Source organism: Vitis riparia, chromosome 9, assembly GCF_004353265.1.
Source record: "Vitis riparia cultivar Riparia Gloire de Montpellier isolate 1030 chromosome 9, EGFV_Vit.rip_1.0, whole genome shotgun sequence".
NCBI classification, from domain to species: Eukaryota; Viridiplantae; Streptophyta; class Magnoliopsida; order Vitales; family Vitaceae; genus Vitis; species Vitis riparia.
Genome location: NC_048439.1, coordinates 3,648,780 through 3,672,684, shown reverse-complemented (window position 1 = coordinate 3,672,684; position 23,905 = coordinate 3,648,780). Strand labels below are relative to the sequence as shown.

At 33.4% G+C, this 23,905-nt stretch overlaps 1 protein-coding gene and 3 pseudogenes across 1 annotated transcript; 2 read left to right on the top strand and 2 right to left on the bottom strand.

The window, feature by feature from the left end:
• The first annotated feature begins 5,262 nt into the window (after window positions 1-5,262).
• LOC117922328 (protein CHUP1, chloroplastic-like) lies at window positions 5,263-8,747 on the top strand. The gene is made up of 5 exons (XM_034840437.1): window positions 5,263-5,677; window positions 5,811-6,057; window positions 6,148-6,263; window positions 6,713-7,483; window positions 7,581-8,747. Exons 2-5 carry the CDS (start codon window positions 5,907-5,909, stop codon window positions 8,451-8,453), a joined length of 1,911 nt encoding a protein of 636 aa, XP_034696328.1. The 5' UTR covers window positions 5,263-5,677; window positions 5,811-5,906; the 3' UTR covers window positions 8,454-8,747.
• Window positions 8,748-10,743: 1,996 nt separating this feature from the next.
• LOC117922434 lies at window positions 10,744-14,894 on the top strand (annotated as a pseudogene).
• A 735-nt stretch (window positions 14,895-15,629) lies between these two features.
• Window positions 15,630-16,776, bottom strand: LOC117922433 (annotated as a pseudogene).
• A 5,375-nt stretch (window positions 16,777-22,151) lies between these two features.
• On the bottom strand, window positions 22,152-23,488 carry LOC117922430 (annotated as a pseudogene).
• Between the last annotated feature and the right edge of the window lie 417 nt (window positions 23,489-23,905).

The following is a 23,905-nucleotide window of genomic DNA, read 5'->3' as shown; positions in this document are numbered from 1 at the left end:
TTTTTTATAACTTATTATAAACTTTTTGCTAAATAGAAAAAAACCAAAATATTTAGTTTATTCTAAATGGAAAAAATAATATGTTGATTTTTTTTACTTTTTAATGTTTAATAAAAATAAAATATTAAAAAAACAAACAACCTAATATTTAATACTATTAAGTATTAAAGTTCTATTTATAATTAAGTAAAAATATAAATACCAACTTATTATAAAACTTTTTGTTGAATAGAAAAGGTCAAAATATTTTATTTTTTAAATAGAAAAAATAATATGTTGGTTTTTATTTATTTTTTAATATTTAATATAAATAAAATATTTTAAAAAATCGAATGAATCTAATATTTAACACTATTAAGTATTAAAATTCTATTTATAATTAAGTAAAAAAAAAAAAAAACAAATACCACCTTACTTAAAGAACTTCAAACCATATTAAAGTCAAAAGTATTAATCAAGTTATAGTTTTACTCTTTTTTGTATATCCATTTAAGTTCAATATTAAACATGAAACGAAATTATTTTTCTAACGTTAATCTCACCACACACCTTCCAAATTGTTGTAGGTCCACGTGAGATAATAACCATTTAATAAAAAATATCCCTAATTATATTAAAATGGTTTTAAAAATTATAATTTTAGGAGAAATTGACTTTTAACTCACTAATATGAAAAATAGAACCTCGGATTTTTTTAAATTATATTATTTTCATCTATTTTAAAATAATTTAATCATCTAATTATTCTCTAAGATGCCTATTTTACTTGTCATATTATCGATATCAATTAACAATTAAATTCTATCGTATAAATATTTTCCCTCATTTTAGACTTATTATTATTTTTTTATTATTATTTGAGAATTTTTTTCCTCGAAAAATAAACACATTTTTAAAAAAATTGAGACTTCTTTTTTTCTCTATAGACAAACATCGAATAGCAAAAGTGAGGTAGTTTGAAGAGTGTGGATATTAGAAATAGTGAAAAAAAAATCTCAAATAATGAAAATAATTATAAGACAAGGAATGAAAACATTTATGTGGAAGAGTCTATTGTCAATTAATATTAATAATATGATAAGTAAAATGGGTATTTTATAGAATAATTAAATGATTTATTAAAAAGTGCATATATTTCAAATTATTTTTAAATGAACAAAAATAATACAAATTTAAAAAATTTTAAGTTTTTTTTTTCATTTATTTTCATATTAATGAATCAAAACCCACTTTTTCCATAATTTTACTTTATAACTATTCAAGTTAAAATCATTTTTTTTATAAGACGAGTTTAGTATAAATTAATAATCTATACTTCTATTAAAATCTCATTTTGAAAATGCAATTTCACTATGTAAAATCGTTTTTTTGAAACAACGATTTTAAAAATGTTATATTTTTTTTCAAACATTTTATAATTATTTATTTATTTTTTATTTTTTAATAATATCATGCAACAAAGATTCAAAGTGGTCCAATGGCAATAACTTGTGTTGCATTCTTCTCTTTAATGCTTCTCATTACTCTTCCTTGTACATTTTCCATGACTCAAGCTCAACCCCTTGTTTTCATACTTGGTTCCCAAGATTTTGCGTCTATAAATTTTCACGCGTACAATACTGGGAGCCAACCACCTGTGAGCCCATCTTCATTTCTAATTCATCGACTGTATTAATTGTAAGGCAGGTCAATGGTTGAGTGGGCTGCTCAATATTGATTATGTTGCCCCCATTAAAAAAACCTTATTAATTTCTTACTTACCCACCATGCAAACCGTGTTTGGACTCTTTTAAAATATGATCTATGACAACTAGAGACATCAATGGGATGGACTCGGGTATGGTCGGGTCACCCTTATCCCAACCCTTTTTTTATTAATTGAATATATCCTTACACTTAAGAACGATAAAAGAATTCATTGAATTAGGTACTGAGAGTGATAATCAAAATCGTAGAAAGGGGATGATAATTTTTTATAAACGTGAAACAAAGGAGGGGAAAAATAGGGCAAGACCAGGGATGACAATAGGGTGAGTTCAACACGGTCATCCCATCCCAATCTCACCTTATTTATTCAAAATTATTCTCATTTTTGTCACGTTAAAAAAATTAAATGGGATGGGTAGGGTGGGTTTGCAAATTTCTCATATATGTCCGACCTCCCCGCCCTATTTAACATTTTTTTTAAAAATCATTTTTAAAATTTTAATTACATTAAAATAAATATTATATATATTTTTTTATAAAAAGTAATTTATTATTATTTTATTAAATAGGAAACTAAAAATAAAAATAAATTTATATATAATTGTAATAGGTCAAGATAAGACAAGGTAATACACAAACCTGCTTTGAACCCATCTTTCGTTTTTTTTAAAAACTTCAAATTTGTTCATTTAAATTTCGAATGTCTAATTAGAGGTAAGATAATACAAAAAAAAAAAAGAAACTCACCTCATTATCACCCCTAAACAGGACGTGGATCCTATTCCCAACCCAAATTTACCCTAAACAGGACGTGGATCCTATTCCCAACCCAAATTTATACCATATCTAATTTAAGATCAAAACGAGACGAGAATGGAGAATAAATTTGCAAGCGAAAACTCGTCTATTCACATCACTATTCACACTAGTTCAAAAAACCAAATAAGATAAGATATAAAACCCAATTTTTTTTGTTGTTATGTTTTATTGTATTTAAAAATATTTGACACATCAACTTGTATTTTTATCATACATGCACTAAAAAAAGAAAAATTAAATTAAATTAAATTCATTTTGACTTGTACAAATCTTACTGTATGGTTTATAAAAATATGCACACATTCAAGTAGTTGGGCCAAACCAATAATAAAAGGCTGTCGACACCTCAGCTACATGTCTCTTTATATTATAGTTGGCATATGCATGTGAAAGTTGCTACCATCATTCAATTAATTATTTATAGTCGAAACTTCCTTTATTTATCTTATTGTTTTCAGGCCACGTGTACGAATCACCACCCTACTCCCTACCAACTCATCATCAAACCGAAAAAATGGGCTAACTTCATAAATTAGTTAGGTGAAGCCGTGAAGGGAGGTTTAGGAAGCAATTTTGAAAATTTTCCGATAAAAGTTTGATTTCCATCCAACTTTAAATCTGGATCGTTCAATGTAGAGCATACACTAAACCAAAGTTTTGGGTAAAAATGATTTATTTAAAATAAAATTTTCATAAAATAAATTTTAAATTAGTGCGTCTTATCCGCATAGATATCTATGTCATATAATTATAATTGATAACTATGATTTTGAATTTTTTTTAAATGGTTAAAATCATAATTGGTGAGTACGGCTTAAACCCGTAATCACTAAGAGTTTAAGTTTAAATTTAAAACAATAGTCATCATCTATAATTTTATGTTTTAAAAATTTTGACAAAAAAATAAATAAATTCCCAAGTCACATGGATATCCAAATGGCCAAGACGCATTAATTTAGGAATTATTTTGGTAGAAGGTATAGCGTGGGAAGGTTTTTTTTGCTAAAAACTCAAATGCATATACTGATAAATGAAATTATGGTATAAAAATACAAATAAATAGAATTAAAATATCGATTATAAGACTTAAAGTTTGAGATGTGTTTGTGACATCACTTGACTAATAATACCTTTTCAATATTTATAAAAAGAACATATTTTAATTAGGTAGGTAAATGCTGAAAGTTCTATAAATAATTTTTTTTAGAGATTCTATAAAATATAATAAAAAAGAATTTTAAATGTTACATTAAACATTTTTTTTTAGTTTCAATGTTTAATCTCAACTAGAAATGATAATGAAATGAGTTTTCTTAGACATCCACTCCACCCTGCCCATAATGAAAGGAATTTGAAATTTAAATAAATGGGTTTGAGATTTCATTTAAAATGGAGGACGGTTTAGGACAAATTTAGGTGTTATCTTATTCCACCTCAATTATATATAAAATTAATTTAATTAATATTTATTTTCTTGTTTTTAATATATAGATAATAATAATAGTAATAATTGAAAATAAGTTATAAAAAAATATATAATAATTTAATTATTTATAAAATATATTTATTTTAATGTAATTATAAAATTAAGAAATTTTAAAAAAATATTTTAAAAAAATTAAATGAGTTCCGACTGGACGAGTATGAGAATTTCTCATATCTGCACGCCCCAACTCAACCTATTTAGTTTTTTAATCGGACAATGATGAAAATTATTTTAAATAAATAAATAAATAAAGTGGGGTAACCATTTTTGTACAATTAATGTTTTCTACAGATAGAGACATACATAGAGTTGAACATAGTAAAATAACATCAGCTAATCAATCGTATCATTCGGATAAGGACGACCTGTTCAAACACACCCGATTACCATCCTTAATCTCAATTAAATATGAATAATATAATGAAAAAAATATTAAAATATAAAAACAATATGAAAAGAATCTAAAATTTGATTTGACAATCTTTGTTAATAACTTCAAGAAAGTTGGATGATATCAACCTGTTTTAAATAATTTGCTTATATCTGAGGATGATGTCACCCTTAAATATTCTATGATAGGTGACGTGTCACTAATAATTTATTAACCCTAACCTAAAAGGGCAAAAAGGTAAAAAAAGAAAAATACAAGTAAATTAATTTTTCTTAATGTTAATGCAAAGAAAGAAAGAAATTGATGACAAGAAATACTATAGGTTAAAATTTATGATAAGATATGGGTTGTAATTATCTATTTCTTCTCTCACACAACCAAAAGAATTTTTTTCCCACTTTGTCTGCCACATGAAAAAGAAATTCCATGAAAAGAAAATTCAGAAAATTTTAGGAATAAATAAAAGAAAGTAAAGGGTGAGTGCATATCCCACTCATGATTTTAATAAGATGCCATTTGATGAGTCAGATTCCAAAGTCAGATAATAACGGCATGTTTGGATCTGTATAATGTTGATAATTGATATAGCCACTTCCTATAATTGGACTGGAAAATCTACTTTCCCTGGATTCATTTGCCCAATATTTCAATTTCCACCAAACAGAAGTTGGAAAATTGGAAACGGGTCATGCCTGGTAACCCGGATGACCCATACCCACCCAAACAGGGAAAAAGAAATGGAGGGAAAACAGGTCATCCATCCATTTGTTTCCAAACAAGCCCCAGAAATTACAAGTCTCCAAATTTCGAATCCATGGTTTGGTGTCTTTACTCATTATTACAGAATGTGACTTTCTCTCTTTCTCTGTCTCTTCTTTCTCGTGGTTGATCCCCATACTGCTCATTTTCTCATGTTCACTCACATAGTCACATCTCACAATCTGCTTTTTTCTCTCTAGAATTTTCTCTCTTTTTTGTTTTTTCTTACCTAATTTTCCCATGACATAAGACAAAATTGATGCCCAGGTTTGATTGTGGAGGGACTTTTTAATTTTATGTAAGGGTTTTCTTGTGCAACTGTTTCAGGCCTGAGACAGCATAAGAAACGGAACGAAAACCCAGTTGTAGTTGCGTAAGATCGACACTCTTCTCCGCAAATCAAGCTCTCTCGCTCTCTCGCTCTCTCGCTATCTCCGTTGTGGGTTTTGGTTTTCTGTTGCAGTTCTTTATTTTTATCAATCATTCAATCCATATGAGAAACGCTCTGTCCAGGGGTGAGTCCTGTTTTTTTCTCTACCTAAAATCAGCAGAAGCTGCAAAGGGTTTTGGGTTATTCTGGGTTTTATTGTTTCGTTGTGGCTTTATCTGATATGGGTCGTTTGAATTTTGTTGGTTTTGGGTATGTAGATGGAGGATGACGAAGAAGAAGACCCGGGATTTGTCTCACGAGATTTTGTACTTTCTCTGTGGGTTCCTGGATATAGCTAGAAATTGAGGTTTGTGATGGCAATCGTGGGAGAGAAGAAAGATGTAAGGCCTCTTCTGCTGCAACTTGGGGTGGCTTTAGCTCTCTCGTTTGCTGGATTTCTCTATTCTCGCTTCAAAACGAAGCGGATCGGACCCTCCCAGCCTCCACCGTCCCCTCAATCTTCAGGTTCGCAGTTTCGCCTTTATTGGTCTGTGTTTTGTTGATTTGTATCTGGGTTTTGTTTTTAATCCACGTTGTGATTGTATATGAATTCAGATTGTGGGAGTGGAGTTGATTTGGGAGGAGATAGAGCTGGGCTCAGAGATGGTCTTCGTGCCTTACAGACAACACCCAGTTCCTGTAATATTGCTCCAATTGCAGCTGAAAAATATGTAAGATTATTCAGTTCCCAAATTTGAATTTGTGCTTGGTAGATGGGTGTAGTTTCATCAATTTCTTGGTTTTTGGATTGGTGGTGAACTGATCAAGGCATCCACCAGCTTGATCACGAAAAGGTTTTAGAAAAAAGAAAGTATGTTTCATTTGGTCTAATAGAAATCATTGGTCAAAGATGATGGCCTGGTATAATTCCAAGCTTTTCATTTATTTTCCCTAGGATTTTTTGAAGAAACAAGTAGGGAATTTCGGTATTTTATCACTCCATATATCCTAAATGCCCATCAGTGAACAATTGACTTAGAGACCGAATGACCACATATGTTTCTCTTTACCAAGAAAATGGATGAACCATTGAAATCAAAATTGACGAAATTGGCTGAATACAGTTCTGCTGGAATATAGTTCCTGGTGTATCAAATAATGTTCAGTTTCTGTTTGGCAGGGAGAAGCATGTCTTCAGAAGGATAAGGTCGATAATTTCTTGGTTGACCTCTCTTCAAGCAGTAAAAATAGTGGAGATAAAGATAGGGTCCTTTTGCCAGAATTTAAAGAGATTATGAAGGAATTTGACTTAGTTGCTATGAATAGTGGGATTTCTCTAAGCCAGGATGTAGAAACACTTGGGTCAGATGTAGAAAAACCTATAGCATTTAGAACTGCAGAGAAGGACGAGTACGAGCAAGAGATTAATCAACTGAGGAGCATGGTTAGAGAACTTCGAGAAAGGGAGAGGAATCTTGAGGTCCAGTTGCTCGAGTATTATGGGCTTCAAGAGCAAGAAACAACCGTCATGGAGCTCCAAAATCGATTGAATTTCAACAATACTGAATTTAAGCTTTTGAATCTTAAGATTGAGTCCTTGCAGGCTGATAAGCAACGACTAGAGGCACAACTGGCTGATTACCCTACACTTGTGGCTGAGCTAGAAGGTGCCAGAGCCAAAATAAAGCTGCTTGAGCAGAAACTTAGGTCTGAAGCTGAACGCAACCGAAAACAGATTTTTATACTTAAGCAAAGAGTTGAAAAGTTTCAAGACCAAGAACACAAGGCTGCTAACAGTGATCCAGATATTCAATTAAAGCTAAAGGATTTGGAGAATGAAGCAGAGGAGTTAAGGAACTCTAATATAAAATTGCAGCTGGAAAATTCTGAATTGGCAGAAAGGTTGGAATCCACTCAAATCCTTGCAAGTTCTGTTCTGGAACATCCAGAGGTAATTATTTCATTCATGCTTAATCCTCTTCCTTCTTCATTTTCTCCTTATCCCAGCTATGTTTGTTTTATTCTGGTCTGGATAACTGTTGCTGCAGGTAGAAGAAGCAAAGAAATTGAGCCACTGCCTGAGACAAGAAAATGAAGATTTGTCAAAGAAAATTGAGCAACTCCAAGCAGATCGGTGTGCTGATGTAGAAGAGCTAGTCTATCTTCGGTGGCTAAATGCTTGCTTACGATATGAGCTGAGAAATTATGAGCTCCCGGATGGTAGAACTGTTGCCAAGGACCTAAGCAATACCCTGAGCCCCAAGTCTGAGGAGAAAGCCAAGAAGCTAATACTCGAATATGGATATACAGAAGGGATTGAGGAAAAGGTAATTGACATTATGGACTTCGATTCTGACCTGTGGTCATCCTCCCAAGGTGACTCCAGCGAGTTTGATGATTCTTCTGCCTTTAATTCATCGGCTACCATAACCAGCAGTTCAAAAAAGACAAAATTTCTCAGCAAGCTTCGGAGACTTGTAAGGGGTAAAGACCACCATCACCATGACCAAGTTTCAACAGCAGACAAAGCTGCATCACCAGAAATGTTGCCGACATGTTCTGATGATTCTCTGCACTGCAATTCTGCCTATCCAACAGGAGTTGATGCCAAAACTGCTGGGAATAGCAATCGATTTACAGCTCTGACTCCAAGTTCATTTAGACATTCTTTAGATATACAAAGATTAAAGAGTCTGAATGTAGAGGATTTCAAGGAATTGGAAAGAGCCCGGAGATACAGTGATACAGGGCACTTCAATGCATACAAGAGAATCATTTTGGGTGGGGAAGCTGTTAATGATTCGCCCGTAGATGCCAATCACAAATCTTCACTGGTGAAATATGCAGAAGCTTTGAGTCATTCTCATGGTGGAAAACCATCCCACAGGAAATCAAAATCAGTGCCAATAGGTTCGTATTGATATTTAGGATCTGTCGGTAGGTTTCGAAATGCATCAGAAGTCTTGAACTCCTTCAAGTCATTTACATGTGAAAGGATTTACTGGTCAATGACCAATGTACCATACTTTATTGATAGAAATCAGTTAGAATGTGAATCACAGCTTCTTGATATCATTTTAGCTTGAACAATATGGATGAATATTTAGTTTTTATTTACATCTACCCTTCTCTTTTTGTAATGTTGCTGTATTGGCTTAAGCCTAAGAGTGAGGAGGCGTGTGCTTCCATTGTAATAAGCTTTCTGTTTTATCTTCCTTAATGTCCTAACACAGACAAACCCCCCAGGCATGGCAGAAAAGAAGTGAAAATCTTTCCTTGTTTTTGCTTCATGTGTCAAATTTGCCTTTAATGTTTTTTTTTTTTTTTTTCTGAATCTTTAAGGTTATGTTTGGTTTTAGAGGGAAAGTAGAAAGAAAAAGTGGAAAGAAAGAAGAAAGTGAAGAAAAATAAAAAATAGATTAAAAAATAATAAATTATTTTTATATGTTTTTTTAAGTTTATTTAATTTTTTTTATTAAATATTTTTAAAATGCATAAATTTTTAATTAATTTTAATGATATTTGATTTTTTTTATAGTAAAATCAAATTATCAAACATAAAAAATTATTTTTTTTAATATTTTTTTTTAGTACTTTCTGGGAACTAAATATATGTTAAGTTTATAAAATCAAAGTTTCCAAATGCTTTTGCTCGCAAATATTTAGAACTCACTTTCTTACTCATCATTTGGTTTTGATTTTTATACCTTGAATTCAAGATAATACAACTAAGAAAGTGGAGAGAGTTGAAATGTTATTAGGAAAAGGTCTGAAGTGGGGGAACAAAAAAAACTTCATTGCTATCTTTGGTTCATAGAAATTTTGGAAAAAAATTGTGAATGAAAGAAAATAAAGAGGAAAAATAGAAAAAAATAAAAAGTAAAAGAAAATAAAAATAGATTTAAATTTAATATATTATTTTATAGGTTTATTTAAAATCATTTTATTTATTTTCCTATATAAAGATTGAATAATTTAAAAATATATAATTTTTTTTGATAAATTTTAATTATATTTAATTTTCTTTTGTAGTTTTCATGGTGAAACCAACATGAAAAAACCATTCCCTTTGTACTTTTTTATTTTCCTTAATACTTTTCGAGAACTAAATATAAAAAGGTTGTGTTTGAGTCTAGAAAATACCAAGAAAAATAATTTTCTTATAATTAGTTTTACCATAAAACACAGTAAAAAAAATCAAATATAGTTAACATTAGTTAAAAATAATATATTTTAAATTATTTAATTTTTATATATGAGAAAAAAAACAAGTGAAATAAGTTTAAATAATAAATAAAAATAATTATTAAATTTATATATATATATATATATATATATATATATATAATATGTTTGTTATTTTTTAATATTTTCTATTAAATTTTTCCAGAAACAAACATAGTTAAGATTTTCATTTTATTTGATAGGAAAAATATGATAAAAATTCTTTTTAAAATTAATATTTTTGTATGTTAGAAAAAAAAAAATCAAAATTGAGCCCCAATGTAAAAAATAATTATTCTAACTTTATTGTTAGAGTTTGGTGATGCGAATTCTATTTGGCTCAACTTGAAAAGCTAGGTGTGCGACATATGTGGTGAAACTAAATTTACTAGATTTTTTTTGGAGGTCTATGATGATAGTGGAAAGATCAAGTCGATATTTGTTTTATTTATTATTCTCTTGTATTTACATATATGTGTGATAATGTATAAATTTTAGGGTTATAATATTTATATTTATATATTAATTGTTTGCCTCTTTCTTCTTTTGTATCAATTTTTTGATATAATACATCTTTTTTTTATTTATCAGTAATTTTCACTGTAAAGTTGTGTGTTCTTATCCTATTTTCCCCTATTTTTCCTAACATCTATTTTATTCTCGTAAGTTTTTCTTTTTTTTTAATAATTTTCTAAAAAATATCCCTAATTTTAGAAATGGAAGAGGGGACATATTCTTAGAAATTCAAAAAATAAACTCAAAATACGACGTCGATTCATTGACTTCCTTCACGCCCATTCTCTGACGCATTTCACGATGCCAGGTGTCAAACAGAAGGGGGCGAATAAAAAGATTGATTTTACTGTACTATCGCCGTATGACAGTTATAACAAACTCTCTGTCTCTCTCTCTAAACTAACTATTTTCTCTCTCTAAATATAAATTGTACGGAACGTTAGTCGCTCACCTCACAATTGATCATTTTTTTTCACGCACTCTCTCAAGTTTTCTCTCTCTGAACTTTTGAAGCAAAGACAATGGCGGCAATGCTGGTGTCTCCGCCACCACCACCGCAGCTTCTACATCCGCCGCCTCCGTCGCCGGGACTTGAGCTGCACAAGGCGGCGCTTTACGTGGGGGATCTGGATCCGGACGTGTCGGAGGTTGAGCTGGTGGACGTCTTCTCCGGGATGGGTCCTCTGGTCTCCGTTCGCCTCTGCAGAGACTCACTCTCCGGAAAGTCCCTTTGCTATGCTTATGTCAACTTCTTCTATCCTCCGATGGTAACCCGTCTCTCTCTCTCTCTCTCTCTCTCTCTGGCCCGAGCTTTCTCTATTTTGAGTTTCTTGGCTGTGGCTCATGCTATCTTGAGGATGAGCTTTCTCTTTGTTGTTTATGTTGATTTTGATGGTTTTCTTTCTTTGTTTGTAAAATGCGTTTTCGTTTGTGTTGTTGATGGCCACTTGGGTGATTTGGGACATGGCTGTTTTTTCTCTTTTGCTTTCTTGGGCTAATGGAGATCTGGATACTTCTTATCTTTCCTGTTCGTGAATTTGGGTCTTGTTTGTTTTGTTTTCTTTAGCTTTCTATCATGTGAATCCTTAGACTTGGGAGAAGATTATTATTATTATTTTTCATTTTCTTCTTTTTGATATGTTCCTCTGTTTTCCTGGTTTTGTTTCTCGTCAATGGTGACTAGGGTCTATTTTCTTTCTTGTTTGTTCTGTTTTCTTTGGCTTTCTATACTGTGAATCCGTAGACTAGGGGCAGATCCTTTTGTGGGTCTGTTCGTCTGTTCTTTTGGTTCGATTTTGTAGATGCTGACTAGGGTTATGTTTCTTCTTGAATATGATTAAATTTATAGTTTAATTGCTTGTGGATAAAATAGAAAAGGAAAATGAAGGGAAGTTTAGTCGTTTGATTTTCAGTTGTGGTTTTCGGTCTACTAGATGCAAATTATGAAAGATTCACATATGATCATTTAATATTTTTTTCCCGCATTTTCTTATGAATCAAACAGGCATTGTCTTCTCTCTCTCTATTTTCCATTTCTTTTGTTCTTGGTTTTTGTGGTTTGACCTCTTCTTTTTTGGCTCTTTCTCAGTTCTATCTTCTAAATGGTTGATTTACTAGCTGTTCCTCTGTTTTTTGATCAGCTTCTAAGGCTTTGGCATGTCTTAACCACACTAAACTGATGGGGAAACCCATGAGGATAATGTGGTCTCACAGAGACCCTCTTCCAAGAAAGACTGGTCTTGGCCAATCTTTTTGTCAAGAACTTCGATCCTTCAATCAACAGCGCTTCTTTGCAGGACATTTTCTGCAAGTTTGGCCAATATACTCTCTTGCAAGGTGGCGGAAGAAAATGGGAAGAGTAAATGTTTTGGGTTCGTTCAGTTTGATTCAGATGACTCGGCCACTGCTGCTCTTAATGCTCTAAATGATACAATGCTTGACGGAAAAAAATTGTAAGTCCTCTTTTTTTTTTTTTTTTTAGTGTCTTTGTTATTTTCTCATTCTTCTATTATGTCAACTGTACATTCATAATATGTTTCAGAATTTTGCATTCCCTGTGTTTTACTCTTGAATGTAAGGATAGGATTCTATCCATGGTTGATTTAAGAATTGCTGTAGCTAATTTTTCATCATTTTTTTTCTTTGGTTTTATCGCGGGTTAATTATTCTGAGTGCCCTCTTATATCTTTTGATGCTTGGATTTAATAGTGCTTATGTATCAATTCTGGTGTGCGAAATACTACGAATTGTAATGTGGGAACATGGAATTTGATTTGCACTTCTACCCCATTGGTAGTTTAGAGAAAATTTGGTAAAATAAAATAATTCAAAAGTTGAATATTCTGTTTTGATGTTGTTTGATTTCTGTAAATTAGTATTTTAATTCATTTAAGCTAAAGAGTTTGTAGGCACAGCTGAATGGAGGTTGTTGTTTTCCTTGATTTTGAATAGTATTGGAAATTTCATGCTTCACAATTTGTCAGAAAGCAAATGGGGGATCATTCTAGATCAGTAGTTTCTCCAGTATCTTGGATTCTTCTATGTTATAGAAGTTTTTACTCCAAATTCTTCTTTATATGAACTGGGTTTCTCTAATCTTCTATTCCCTTTTGTACTCTTTAGATTGACATCTACTGTGATCTCTGGATGTATACTTGGTTTCTTATGGCTTCTTTGCCTGTTAAATTTTATTGAGCCATCTTTTTAAATTGTGCGGTTACAATTGGTTTTATGTTCTCTTGGTCTCTCTTCAGATATGTGTCCAAATTTGTCAAGAAATGTGAGAGGAAGGAGGCTTCTGAGGAAACAAAATTTACAAATGTGTATGTGAAAAATCTGGGTGAAGATTTGACAGAGGATATCATTCGAGACAAGTTTCTCTGAATTTGGAAAGTTGGCACTGTTGTTATCATGAAGGATGGCAATGGGAAATCCAGAGGGTTTGGTTTTGTGAACTTTGAGTCGCCAGACGAGGCTAAGAAGGCTGTGGAGGCCTCAATGGTGCAATGCCTAGGTTGACATCCAACTCGTTAATCCATATTTCTCGGTTTTTGTTTTTTTTTTTTTTTTTTTATCTTTTCTACCCTTAATTCATATGAACTTAGTTCCTCAAATGGAATAATTATTTTGTGGATCAGGATCAAAGAAGTTGTTTGTTGGAAGGGCTCAGAAAAAGCTGAAAGGCAGGAGCTTCTAAACATGAAAGGAGATGGTCAACTGCAATATTGGTAAGGAGAAGGCGTCAAACTTGTATGTGAGAATCTTGATGCATCTGTTGATGACGACAAATTGCAAGAACATTCAGCTCCTGTGGACAATAACTTCTGCCAAGTGATGAGACATGATAGTGGGCTCAGTAAAGGATTTGGTTTTGTATGCTTCTCAACTTCTGAAGAAGCACAGAAGGCTTTGACTACACTTAATGGTAAATAAAGTCTCCCTCTGTCTCCTGTTTTCTCTCCTGTATGCATGTCTGAAGGTATTTAATTCCATTTTGGTCTAATTTTGGTTCTGCTTTTCACAGGAACCCTACTTCATGGAAGGTCTTTGTACATTGCTATGGCACAGCGTAAAGAAGATCGTCAGAGGGTACTGCGAGATTACTACTCACAATACCTTTGCAGTATTATGGTCCTCATTTCCTTTCCTCTGGATCCAGTTCACCTGATTACTCTTTGTTCCTTCCTCACCCAAATCCTACCCCACAGATTAATTCACCTCAGCCAATCATATGTCAACAGTTTGGTAGGAACCTTGGTGTGATGCGCCCTTTTGCCCCACAGGAATTACCAGCAAAATTTTTCCACATTTGTAAGGAAACCCTCTAGTTTTATTTTGTGACTAATTTCTCTAGATTGATATTTGATCCGCTTATGCAATTTAGATTACTTATGATCATGCAATTGCAGATTCCAATGAAGCAAGCACAGCAGGGAACACCAACAACTGGGGTTATCAACAGAATGTATGTTTTATTTTTCACTTTTAAGGAGAAATATTTTTGCCAAAAACATGTTTGCTCATGTTTATATGACACTGCATGGTTTCTTTATTTTAAGCACAATTTTCTTCATTCCCTTCCACAGTCTAGACATTTGCAACCTCTAAAGTCCTACTCAAGCTCTCAACTATGCGAGTCCTTCCAATCAGAAAACTTCACTTCAAGAAAAAGGGGGAACAATAAAAGTGGATCTGAAGAAGCTTCCTCCAAAGGATCAGTTTCAGAGAAACACTTTATTAGAGCACCGCCCAATCCAACGTCTGGGGGAACTCCAAGGAGATAATCGGGCATCATCTCTACCCTCTTGTTCATAGTCTTCAGGTTTGTAATTACTGATACTGAATTTCTTCCTAAAACGGTTTCTATGTGACTACACTAGCTAATGAATAAATAAACTCTCTCCCCCTGTCCCCCTTCTAGCCTGAGCTTGCCAGGAAGATTACAGGAATGCTATTGAAATGGAACAACTCTGATTAATCAAGCTACTTGACTCGCCAGATTCCCTGGCAGTGCAAGCTTGAAACAGGCAGTTCATGCGCTGAAGGGAGCAAAAAGCTTGGAGAAGTACAGAAAGCAGTGTTACTTTTTGCCCGTCGAGTCTGCTAGCTGCTTGAGCTACTGAACTCTGGGTTACACATTTCTAACATGCCCCTACTACTTTCTTCTTATCCAGTTTCAATCAACATTGCTGTATGCTTTTTGTTTTTTTTTTTTCTTTCTTTTTCTTCTTGGAAGCTTATGCTCTCTGTTAATCGTCTAACTAGGAGAAACAACATCATATTTTTCCATGCTATATATCCTAATAGAAACATTCTAAATCCCTTTTTTTAATGTGATGGTGCAATCTTCTTTCAATTAGTACCTTGCTTGCTGCTTGTCTGTTGACATACTTAAGAGGGTGTTCTGAATATTCATCTTATGGAAGTCCTTACGATTCATGGATAAAACAATTGAGATGAAACGGTTTAAGATATAGTTTCTATACTAAAAGTTTACAATTCAATGCCATTGTTAAATAGATCAAAGCACAATATCCTCGAAATGAGGAAATGCCCTGGAGAAGCATGATTCGGCAAGCATCTGATTAGTAGCCTGGGACAGGATGGACATCGGTCCCAAAACACATATTGACTGGCATCCGGCAAGTTCTGGAGACTTTGGGTCACAGAGTATGGGAACTGTCCCTGTTTTACGTGTCCTGGCAGCAAACCTTTCCTGGCTTCTGCAAAACCTACGAAAACATAACAATAGAGCATGACTATAACACATTGCTCATATCAAGTATCAGTTCACATAATATATACATGTACAGGTCATTACCATAGTCTGAAGGAGATGTAAAACATCATGGAGGGGCTTAAAATGTCGAGACAACGATCTTGAGGCAGCAGTTTTCTTGGAGACTTATGGCTGTTGTGTTGATCTTGTTATTGATCCTTGGGCATTCTTGTTGATCCTGCGATGCAACATGCTTACGGTACCGAACATAGTGATGGTCTCTGGAAAGCAACCCAATGGTGGGAGTGGAACTACCCCAATTTTCCTTGCTCCCAAGCCATACAAGTCCTGTTATCAAACACCAATTATTCACATGATGGAGGGGAGGGCTTGAGAAATTGTAACAAAGCAGATCGATCAAGAGACCTTGATGAAGCTCGAGAAAATGGTGGCAAGGTATGTGGAATACTGATCAGGAGTTGTAGAGTTTCTTGAGGGAAGGGTTGACATAGTAATTTTGAAGAAAATCTGCAGTACCAAAGCCAACTAGGTATATGCACCCTTGGGATGGCTGCTGCTCTCTTACTACCTGCCACTTTCGTAGCTTTACTCTGTATTCCTTGTAACCAACTGTTGCGACAATGGTATTGCATGCTGCAATAAATAAATAAATAAAATTAAAAACAAAAACAAAAAAGAAAAAGAAAAACTGTTGATATGATTGTAAGCTTCCTTTTCTTTTCTTTTCTTTTCTTCAGTCTTCTTGGCAACCAAACTAGACTCATAAGATAATTAGTTTACGTTAATGATGGCTGTATTGTCATCATAACCAGCTGCAGCAGAGCCAAAGTTGGCCCCAACCAGAAGGTTCTTCCCTGTGGCCTGTGGGCTAAGATAAGCTGGCGGGTAGGTCTTAAACCCTAGAATGTCAGCTGCAAAACAAGTTACATGATGCATGTCACTACATATAAACTCAATACAAGTAATTCAACATGGCATCAAAGCTTTACTGGCCACTGGGGCTTGAACCCACCGGTGATATCAGTGGCTAGTTTCCCATTGCTGAACCTCCCAGTAGGCTGATGGCTGATGAAGTCCTTCCCATAAGGAAGGTAATTGGCCTTGAAAGCAGTGGGGAAGTAGTTATTATTCCCGCTGTCCACCGCTGAGTCCCCAAACAATATCATCGCCGGAACAATACTGGTGGTTCCTTGAGCATCAGCCATGGTGGCAAACTGCAATGCCAGTGCCAAAACCAATGCTGCTGCACCACCCCAGATAGCCATTTTCTGTTAATAGGTGCCGGGCTGTGCCTGGTCCTTAGGCTTTATAGGAAGAGCAATAGTTACCCAATTGAAGGTGGCGTCAGTCAATCAGAAGAGGAGGGTGGGTGGCCATTAGTGCTGTTGTCGGGTGGCTATTGGGCATCCTGAATTAAGTTGATTCACAAATACTCCGGACTATAGGTAAGCCGATGATTAACGATACTAACTACGAGAAAAATGGAATGGAAATACCAATTGATGCTTGGATCCTCAGGAGAGTGGTTGTGTGTGACAGGTAGGAAACTTAATGGAAGTTAATTTTGAATTCAATGTGGCCATGCATCTGGGGTCAGAGCTAAGCTATCAGGGGCTGTCAGCTAATGAAGCCTTGACATCACTACACTACCCTTACCATATAAAAAAATCTTGGTTGTTGGATAGGATTTTCGGCCGCATTTCATCTAAAAATTAATTAATGGTTATTAAGGGTAAATCAAATATTTTATAACATTTGATATCATGGCTTGAAACCTATTTTAAGAATTATTATTTAGATAATCCCTTGACGTAAGAGTGGTATTATTGCACACTAGTGATGATGCAAATATTAGGAAAAGAAATCTACTCAATGGTCACAATTAATCACTTAAAAGTTTGTCCAAATTTTAGGCTAAAATTGGACATAAATACCTAAATTGAAACCCTTTTCCTAGGTCCTAGAAATTTTATTAGAGGTCATCATGCTTCTCTTGTTAAAGTGATGGAAAAAAGAATAAATACTAAAGTGTATAAGATATAAATAGATGAAACTTATATAAGCCACATGACTATTTTTGATAAAATTTTAAACTAATAAATACTAAGTGTAATCATTCAAAACCTCGAAAAACATAAATGAATTCAACCCTCTAAAAAAATGATTATTAAAAAGTAATTTTTGGTTTTTAATTATTTTCAAAAATAAAATTTAATTTATCTACATCCAAATGTGAAGAAATGATTTTTCTTTTAATTTATTCTTTGTCAAGATTTATTCGTCAAGATACCATAAATTTATATATTTAAAAACCTCTAAAAAAAATTAAAATATCTTAAAATTGTTTTAAAAAATAATGAATTTTCCAGAATAAATTAAACAAGCTATTTCTTATTATAAATTAAACAAATCACTTTTTAAATCAGAAAATAAATTTTTATTCTCAAAAAAAAAAAAAAAAAAAAGGTTTTCTGAGCATATAAAAGGTAAAGACACATTGCGGGTCACGGATAGGATTGTGCAACTTTCATTGAATACGGTCACTTATCGACCACTGTCCATGAGTCATTGCTCCACCTCCATTGATATGGTCCACGCCCTTAAATTTAGAGATAGGATACTGTCTGCTAACTACATATCAGTACCCCACTAGGAGAACATAGGAGGGAGGCACTATTCTAAATCATGGAGTGTCAAATATCTAGCAATTAATTTCATCAACTGAATTTTGATAATTAGAATATATCACAATAGATTTCAAATATTTTGTAGTTCATAAAAATTGGAGGTGTGGCATCCTACCTAACCCAGATCCATCACCTAAGATAATATCTTCAGGGCCTTCATAATCTGTGTGTAGAGATAGATTTTACAAGTCTGTAGTAACATGATGAGAAGTTGAGAAGTTCTAGTGCCAAGTAACCGATTTGAATTTTTATTCCAAGTAGAGGCATGATTGGCAACTGGTTCAGGTTTTGGTGCAACCTTGATCTGAGGACATCTTTTGCCGGACCCATTTGATTGCATTATTGGCACCTTTGGAGATATCGAGATTGCCATTTTGATTTTTGTGAAAGGTTTTTGCAGAGGCAATATAAGCCATGATGGGTTTGGACAGGGATGCAAAGATAGCTTGGTACATAAGTCTGATCTTGTTGAACCCAATGAGTATGAGTAGGATTGGGAACAACAACCCCATTTTGAACCGTGGTGGCTTCTTGGCATGCATGGCTTCCAACAAGAAGGAATTGAATTGTGCAAGCCAAGATGGATAATTTGATGGAGTACGCTTTAAGGGTGTGTTTGTTATTTGGGAGTACGAATGGAAATAGGATGAGAATAGAGGTGAATTGTAACGCTACGTATACAAGCGGCATCAAAATCCTTATTTGAGAGAGATTCGGTTTTCATAATAAAGATTTTTTTATTCCTATTTTCATTCTTAAAAACAATACAAAGACATTAATGAATGAGAATGAAATTGATTTCCCATTCTCATCCTCTATTCCAACTTTTCAAACAAGGCCTAAGGATAATTGGGCAGTTGTATTAATGGAAACGAGAGGCATTTGAGATTTGTCAACAACTCAACCATGGAAGATTGAGGGTAGATCACTCGTTGGAGCTTTCAAGCTCTGATACCTTAAAGTGGAAAAGTTTAATGGAAAGGTAGAAAACTTCAATTGTGTTATTGAATTTTTACAATATGTACATATATGAAAGAAAATAAAAAACAGAGACAAAAGACTATTGACAACCTATAGTGAATAAATAACATGTGATTATCTAATTGATACATTGATTAAACAAAATAAATGTCAATTTTCCATCTTCAATGGTATTTGAAATTGGATTTGATAAGAGTTATGAATCATGAAAGATTGGGGCGGTAATTTGATGGGATAATATGAACTTTTCTTAATAGTTACCACATCGGGACCATAGATAAATATCTATTAATGCTTTTCATATCCTTAGTATTAGATTGTGAAATTTGAATCAGTTTTGTTGTGTTCTGCTCAAAATCTCGAAGGTCAAATTGTTTGGTTAGTTTTGCGGGGTGTCAAGCTTCTTGGTGAGCTTGCAAGGATTGAGTTGTTTAGTTAGCTTGCGGGGGTTGAAAGAGGCAGTGCCCATTGGAGATTTAATTTTATTTTATTTTATTATTATTTTTATTTTTTTTATGTGATGATTGATAAGTTTGTCCATATCATATATTTAACCCTTTTATGTTTAGGGTTTTGTTTTTTCAGACAGTGCGACTGAAATGAAAGGTGTTTTTAGAGAGCTTTATCATTGTAACTCTTCTCATTTGTTTTGATTGGTGAATTGTTGAATATTGGTGTACTTCGTGGACGTAGGGATGACATTGATCGTTAAACTATATTAAAAATCTCGTATTTTTTAATTTTATTTTCTATTGGTATGTGTACATGGTTTGATTAACACTTAGAAGGATGAATCCACATATTAATGGTTTATTGATTGATTCTTGATGATATAGAAGTAGTTATCCTGTAACTAACACAAAAGAGAAATATGTTACTTAGAATATTCTCCATTCCTTCTTATTTTCCTTTTTTTTATAACTGTGTGCTAACTTAATTGTTGAAAGAGTTATAAAGTTGGAGACATAAAATTCATTGGTGGAATGAGTTATTGCACTAGTAAGAGAGATTACAAGTGGAAGTTTTAGAGGAGGGCTTGTTGGAAAATTGTTGCTCCCAACAAGTATATTAAAACATATCTTTCGCTAACCCATTTATATAAGACTTCCCATGAATCAATTATATCATTTCACATTAAATTAATAAATTGCCAAGTTGATTTGGATATGAATATGAGGTTTCACATTGCTTGAAGAGAAAGTTTATATCCTTTACAAGAGCAAGTTATTTCATCTGTGTAAATGTGCATGAATACTGATAAGCATCAAATATATAACATTTTTATAGGTTGTAATAAATGGTATCAAAGCCAAATTTTATCTTCCTTACTCACTAACTACCCTTGGGTTATGGGCCATAATCAGGATGATATGCTTATTTGCATAGATTGTTCTTAAACTCCGAAAGTCCCTCAAAGTAGAAAAAATAAAAAAAGACATTTTTAAAGTCATTGGGTAAGTTTACTAAAAGTAGAAATATCTACTTAGAGTGATCATATAGAGAATATGCAAGGGGACTCTATTATGAAAAATATGAAAGGACTCCTCACAATTTGTCTTTATAGACAAAACAAGTTTGCATCTCTTGAGTTTTAAAAAGGAAGAGATTCAAACAAAATTGGCCAATTTTTTTACCCAATTAAATAGGTCAATTTAGTATGTGAACAAATCACAAATTCCATATATACCAACTTTGTTAAAAAGTTGAAGTCAAATGTATTAGGCTTTATTTGGATCATGGAAGAAAATATTGCGATATTTTGGCGATATATCGCCGAAATATCGTGTATCGAAGGACAGCGATACGATATTTCATGGAGAAATATCGCTGGTCCAGCGATATTTCGGAATAAATCGTGAAAAATCTCCGATTTCTCGCGATATATCGGCGATTTTGGCGATAAATCGGCGATTTTTTACGATATATCGCCTGGTCAACGCGGGTCAAACGAAGTCAAACCCGCTACAGTGCAGTCAACGCGCTACAGTGCCCGCTACAGTAAGCTTCCCATTTGCTGCCGAGGGGATTTAAACCCCATTTTGGTTTGGGGTTCAACCACTTACCGTTTGGGCTAACTAGCCCCTTGATATATAATGTGCAAAACATATATATATACTTAAACTCAGTATTAAAATATTAAAAGAATATTTTAAAAAGCAAATTAATTATAATTAAATACAAGATCTTTTAATTAATTACCAAAAATATAAAAATTATATAATTTTCTTCATAATGTTTTTAATATCATTAATAATTAATTAAATATTAAAAAAATTATATATATATCATAATTTATTTTATATTGTTTAATACAATTGAATTAAATGATCATATTTTAATATTAATATATATTTTAAAATTAGACATATTATAATCAAATATCATAATATTAGGTGTAATTTAATAATAAATATACACTTATAAAATTCATATTTTATCGATACATACGATATTATTATCAAATATAATAAATCATGATATACATATATCAAAATTTTCAATAAAATAACTTAGAATATCTATTATACTTCTAATTATATTATATATGAGGTTTTCCTTACATTTTTATGAGTTTTTAACAATTTTAAGCTTATCAATATTTTTTTCCAAAATATCCGCCGATATATCTCCGATATATCCGATATATCCGTAAAATCGAAGTACCGATATATCCGTGATTACCGATATTTTCATCCTTGATTTGGATCAACTTTTGGGAGGTCAAAAGTTCACTAATTTTGTTTAAAGAGTTTAATATAAAATCCCGAAGTGTTACTTCTTATAAAAACTTTATTTCATCTCATGTAGGAAGAAATTTTTATCAACATTCTCCCTTAGAAATGATGCCTTTGGCTTAACTTAATCTTCCAATTAAAGCAAAGGCCCTTAACAAAAGCCCCTAACAAAAAGGCACAATCAGACATACAATGGAGTAACAAACTGAAACAAGAGGCTTTCTGTCAAGATATTACTTAAAAAATTGAGAAATAAAACTGATGGAATATTTAACATTTCACTGCATTTCCAATCTTCCTTTGGGAATAGTTTTCAACAACAACCTTACATGGAGCCACTCCAATTATTAAGAGGGACAAAATTATACTTGTTGAGATCATACAAATATTATCCAATAAGCATAATGTAGGGAAGAAGAAGTACAGTTGAATGCATTGTAGAGAGATGAAAAAGCCACACACTATATTTATGTATGTGTATAAATTCTCATCCAATGAGTCCAATCCCTTGGAGAATCAGTGCATCAGCAAGAACCTGATTAGCAGCCTGAGATGGATGGACACTGTCCCAAAACACATACTGAGTGGCATTTGGGCAAGTCCCTATGGATTTTGGGTTGCAGAGCAAGGATGTTGTCTCTATTGTCCCTGTTCCACAGCAACCTCTACTGGCTTCTGCAAAACCTGCGAAAACATAATGGTAAAGTATAATTGCAAATTGCCCATATCAGGTGATGACTCATTGTTGACTACTAAGTAGTTAGATGCTTATGTTCAATACCGTAGTCTGAAGGAGACTTGATGATATCATAGAGGGGCTTATAAATGTCAAACACAGCAATTTTGAGGCCTGAAAGTTGCTTCTGCAGACTTGAGACTGCTGAATTGATTTTCTTGTTGAAGCCTTGGGCGTCGGTGTTGAGCCTGGATACACAACCGCTCTGATGGAACCCGAATAAAGTTTTTGTTGCTGGCAGGCAGCCTAATGGTGGGAGTGAAGTCAGCCCAATTCTCCTTGCCCCCAAGCCATACAAGTCCTATTTTCAAAGACAGTAGTTAATCAACACCATCCTAATAGTACTAAAGCAAGTGTGAAGTATATATGAACCCCTACTGATTGATTTAGAACAGAAAAATACCTTGATGAAGCTCGAAAATATGCCAACGAGGATTGAGGCATACTGATCAGGAGTGTATACTTTGTTAAGGAAAGGATTGACATAGTAATTCTGATAAAATCGCTGCTACAGCTCCCACTACATATAGTGCATCCTTGATAATGGTGGCCGCTTTTTGACTACCTGCTACCTTTGCTAGCTTAGCTTGGTATTCCTTGTAGTACCTCTAATTGTTGAGACAATGGAATTGCATGCTGCAACAAGATTTGAAGTAGAAAATGCCGAGAAAGAGGAGACTATATGAGTGATTATCTTGCGATCACAATACTAATATGAAAACTGTGTGTGTTGAAAGTGTATTGGAACAATGTTTGATGATTGGAAAGTTTGTTTTCTTGGCAATCAAACTAGAGAATGGGGGAATTTTCTTACACTTAAGATGGCTGTTTTTGTCATCATAACCAGAGCCAGCAGAGGCAAAGGTGGCTCCAATCAGAAGGTTCTTCCTGATGCCTTGGGGCTAAGGTATGCTGGGGGTAAGTCTTGAAGCCAAGAGTGTCAGCTGTAAATGGGATTACAATCATGATTAGTACATAAATTGATAAGGTACCAAACTCAATGGCATTGGATCACTGCTTTAAGCTGATTACCAGTAATGTCTGTGGCTAGTTTTCCATTGCAGAACCTCCCTGTAGGCTTGATGGTTGATGAAGTCCTTCCATAAGGAGGGTAATTGCCTTGAAAATGGTGGGAGATAGTCATTATTCCCAACATCTACAGCAGAGTCTCCAAAAGTTATGATGGCTGGAACAAGAGTTGCGTCCTGAGCTTCGCCGATGGTGGCAAAGGCCAATGCCAAGGCCAAAAACAATG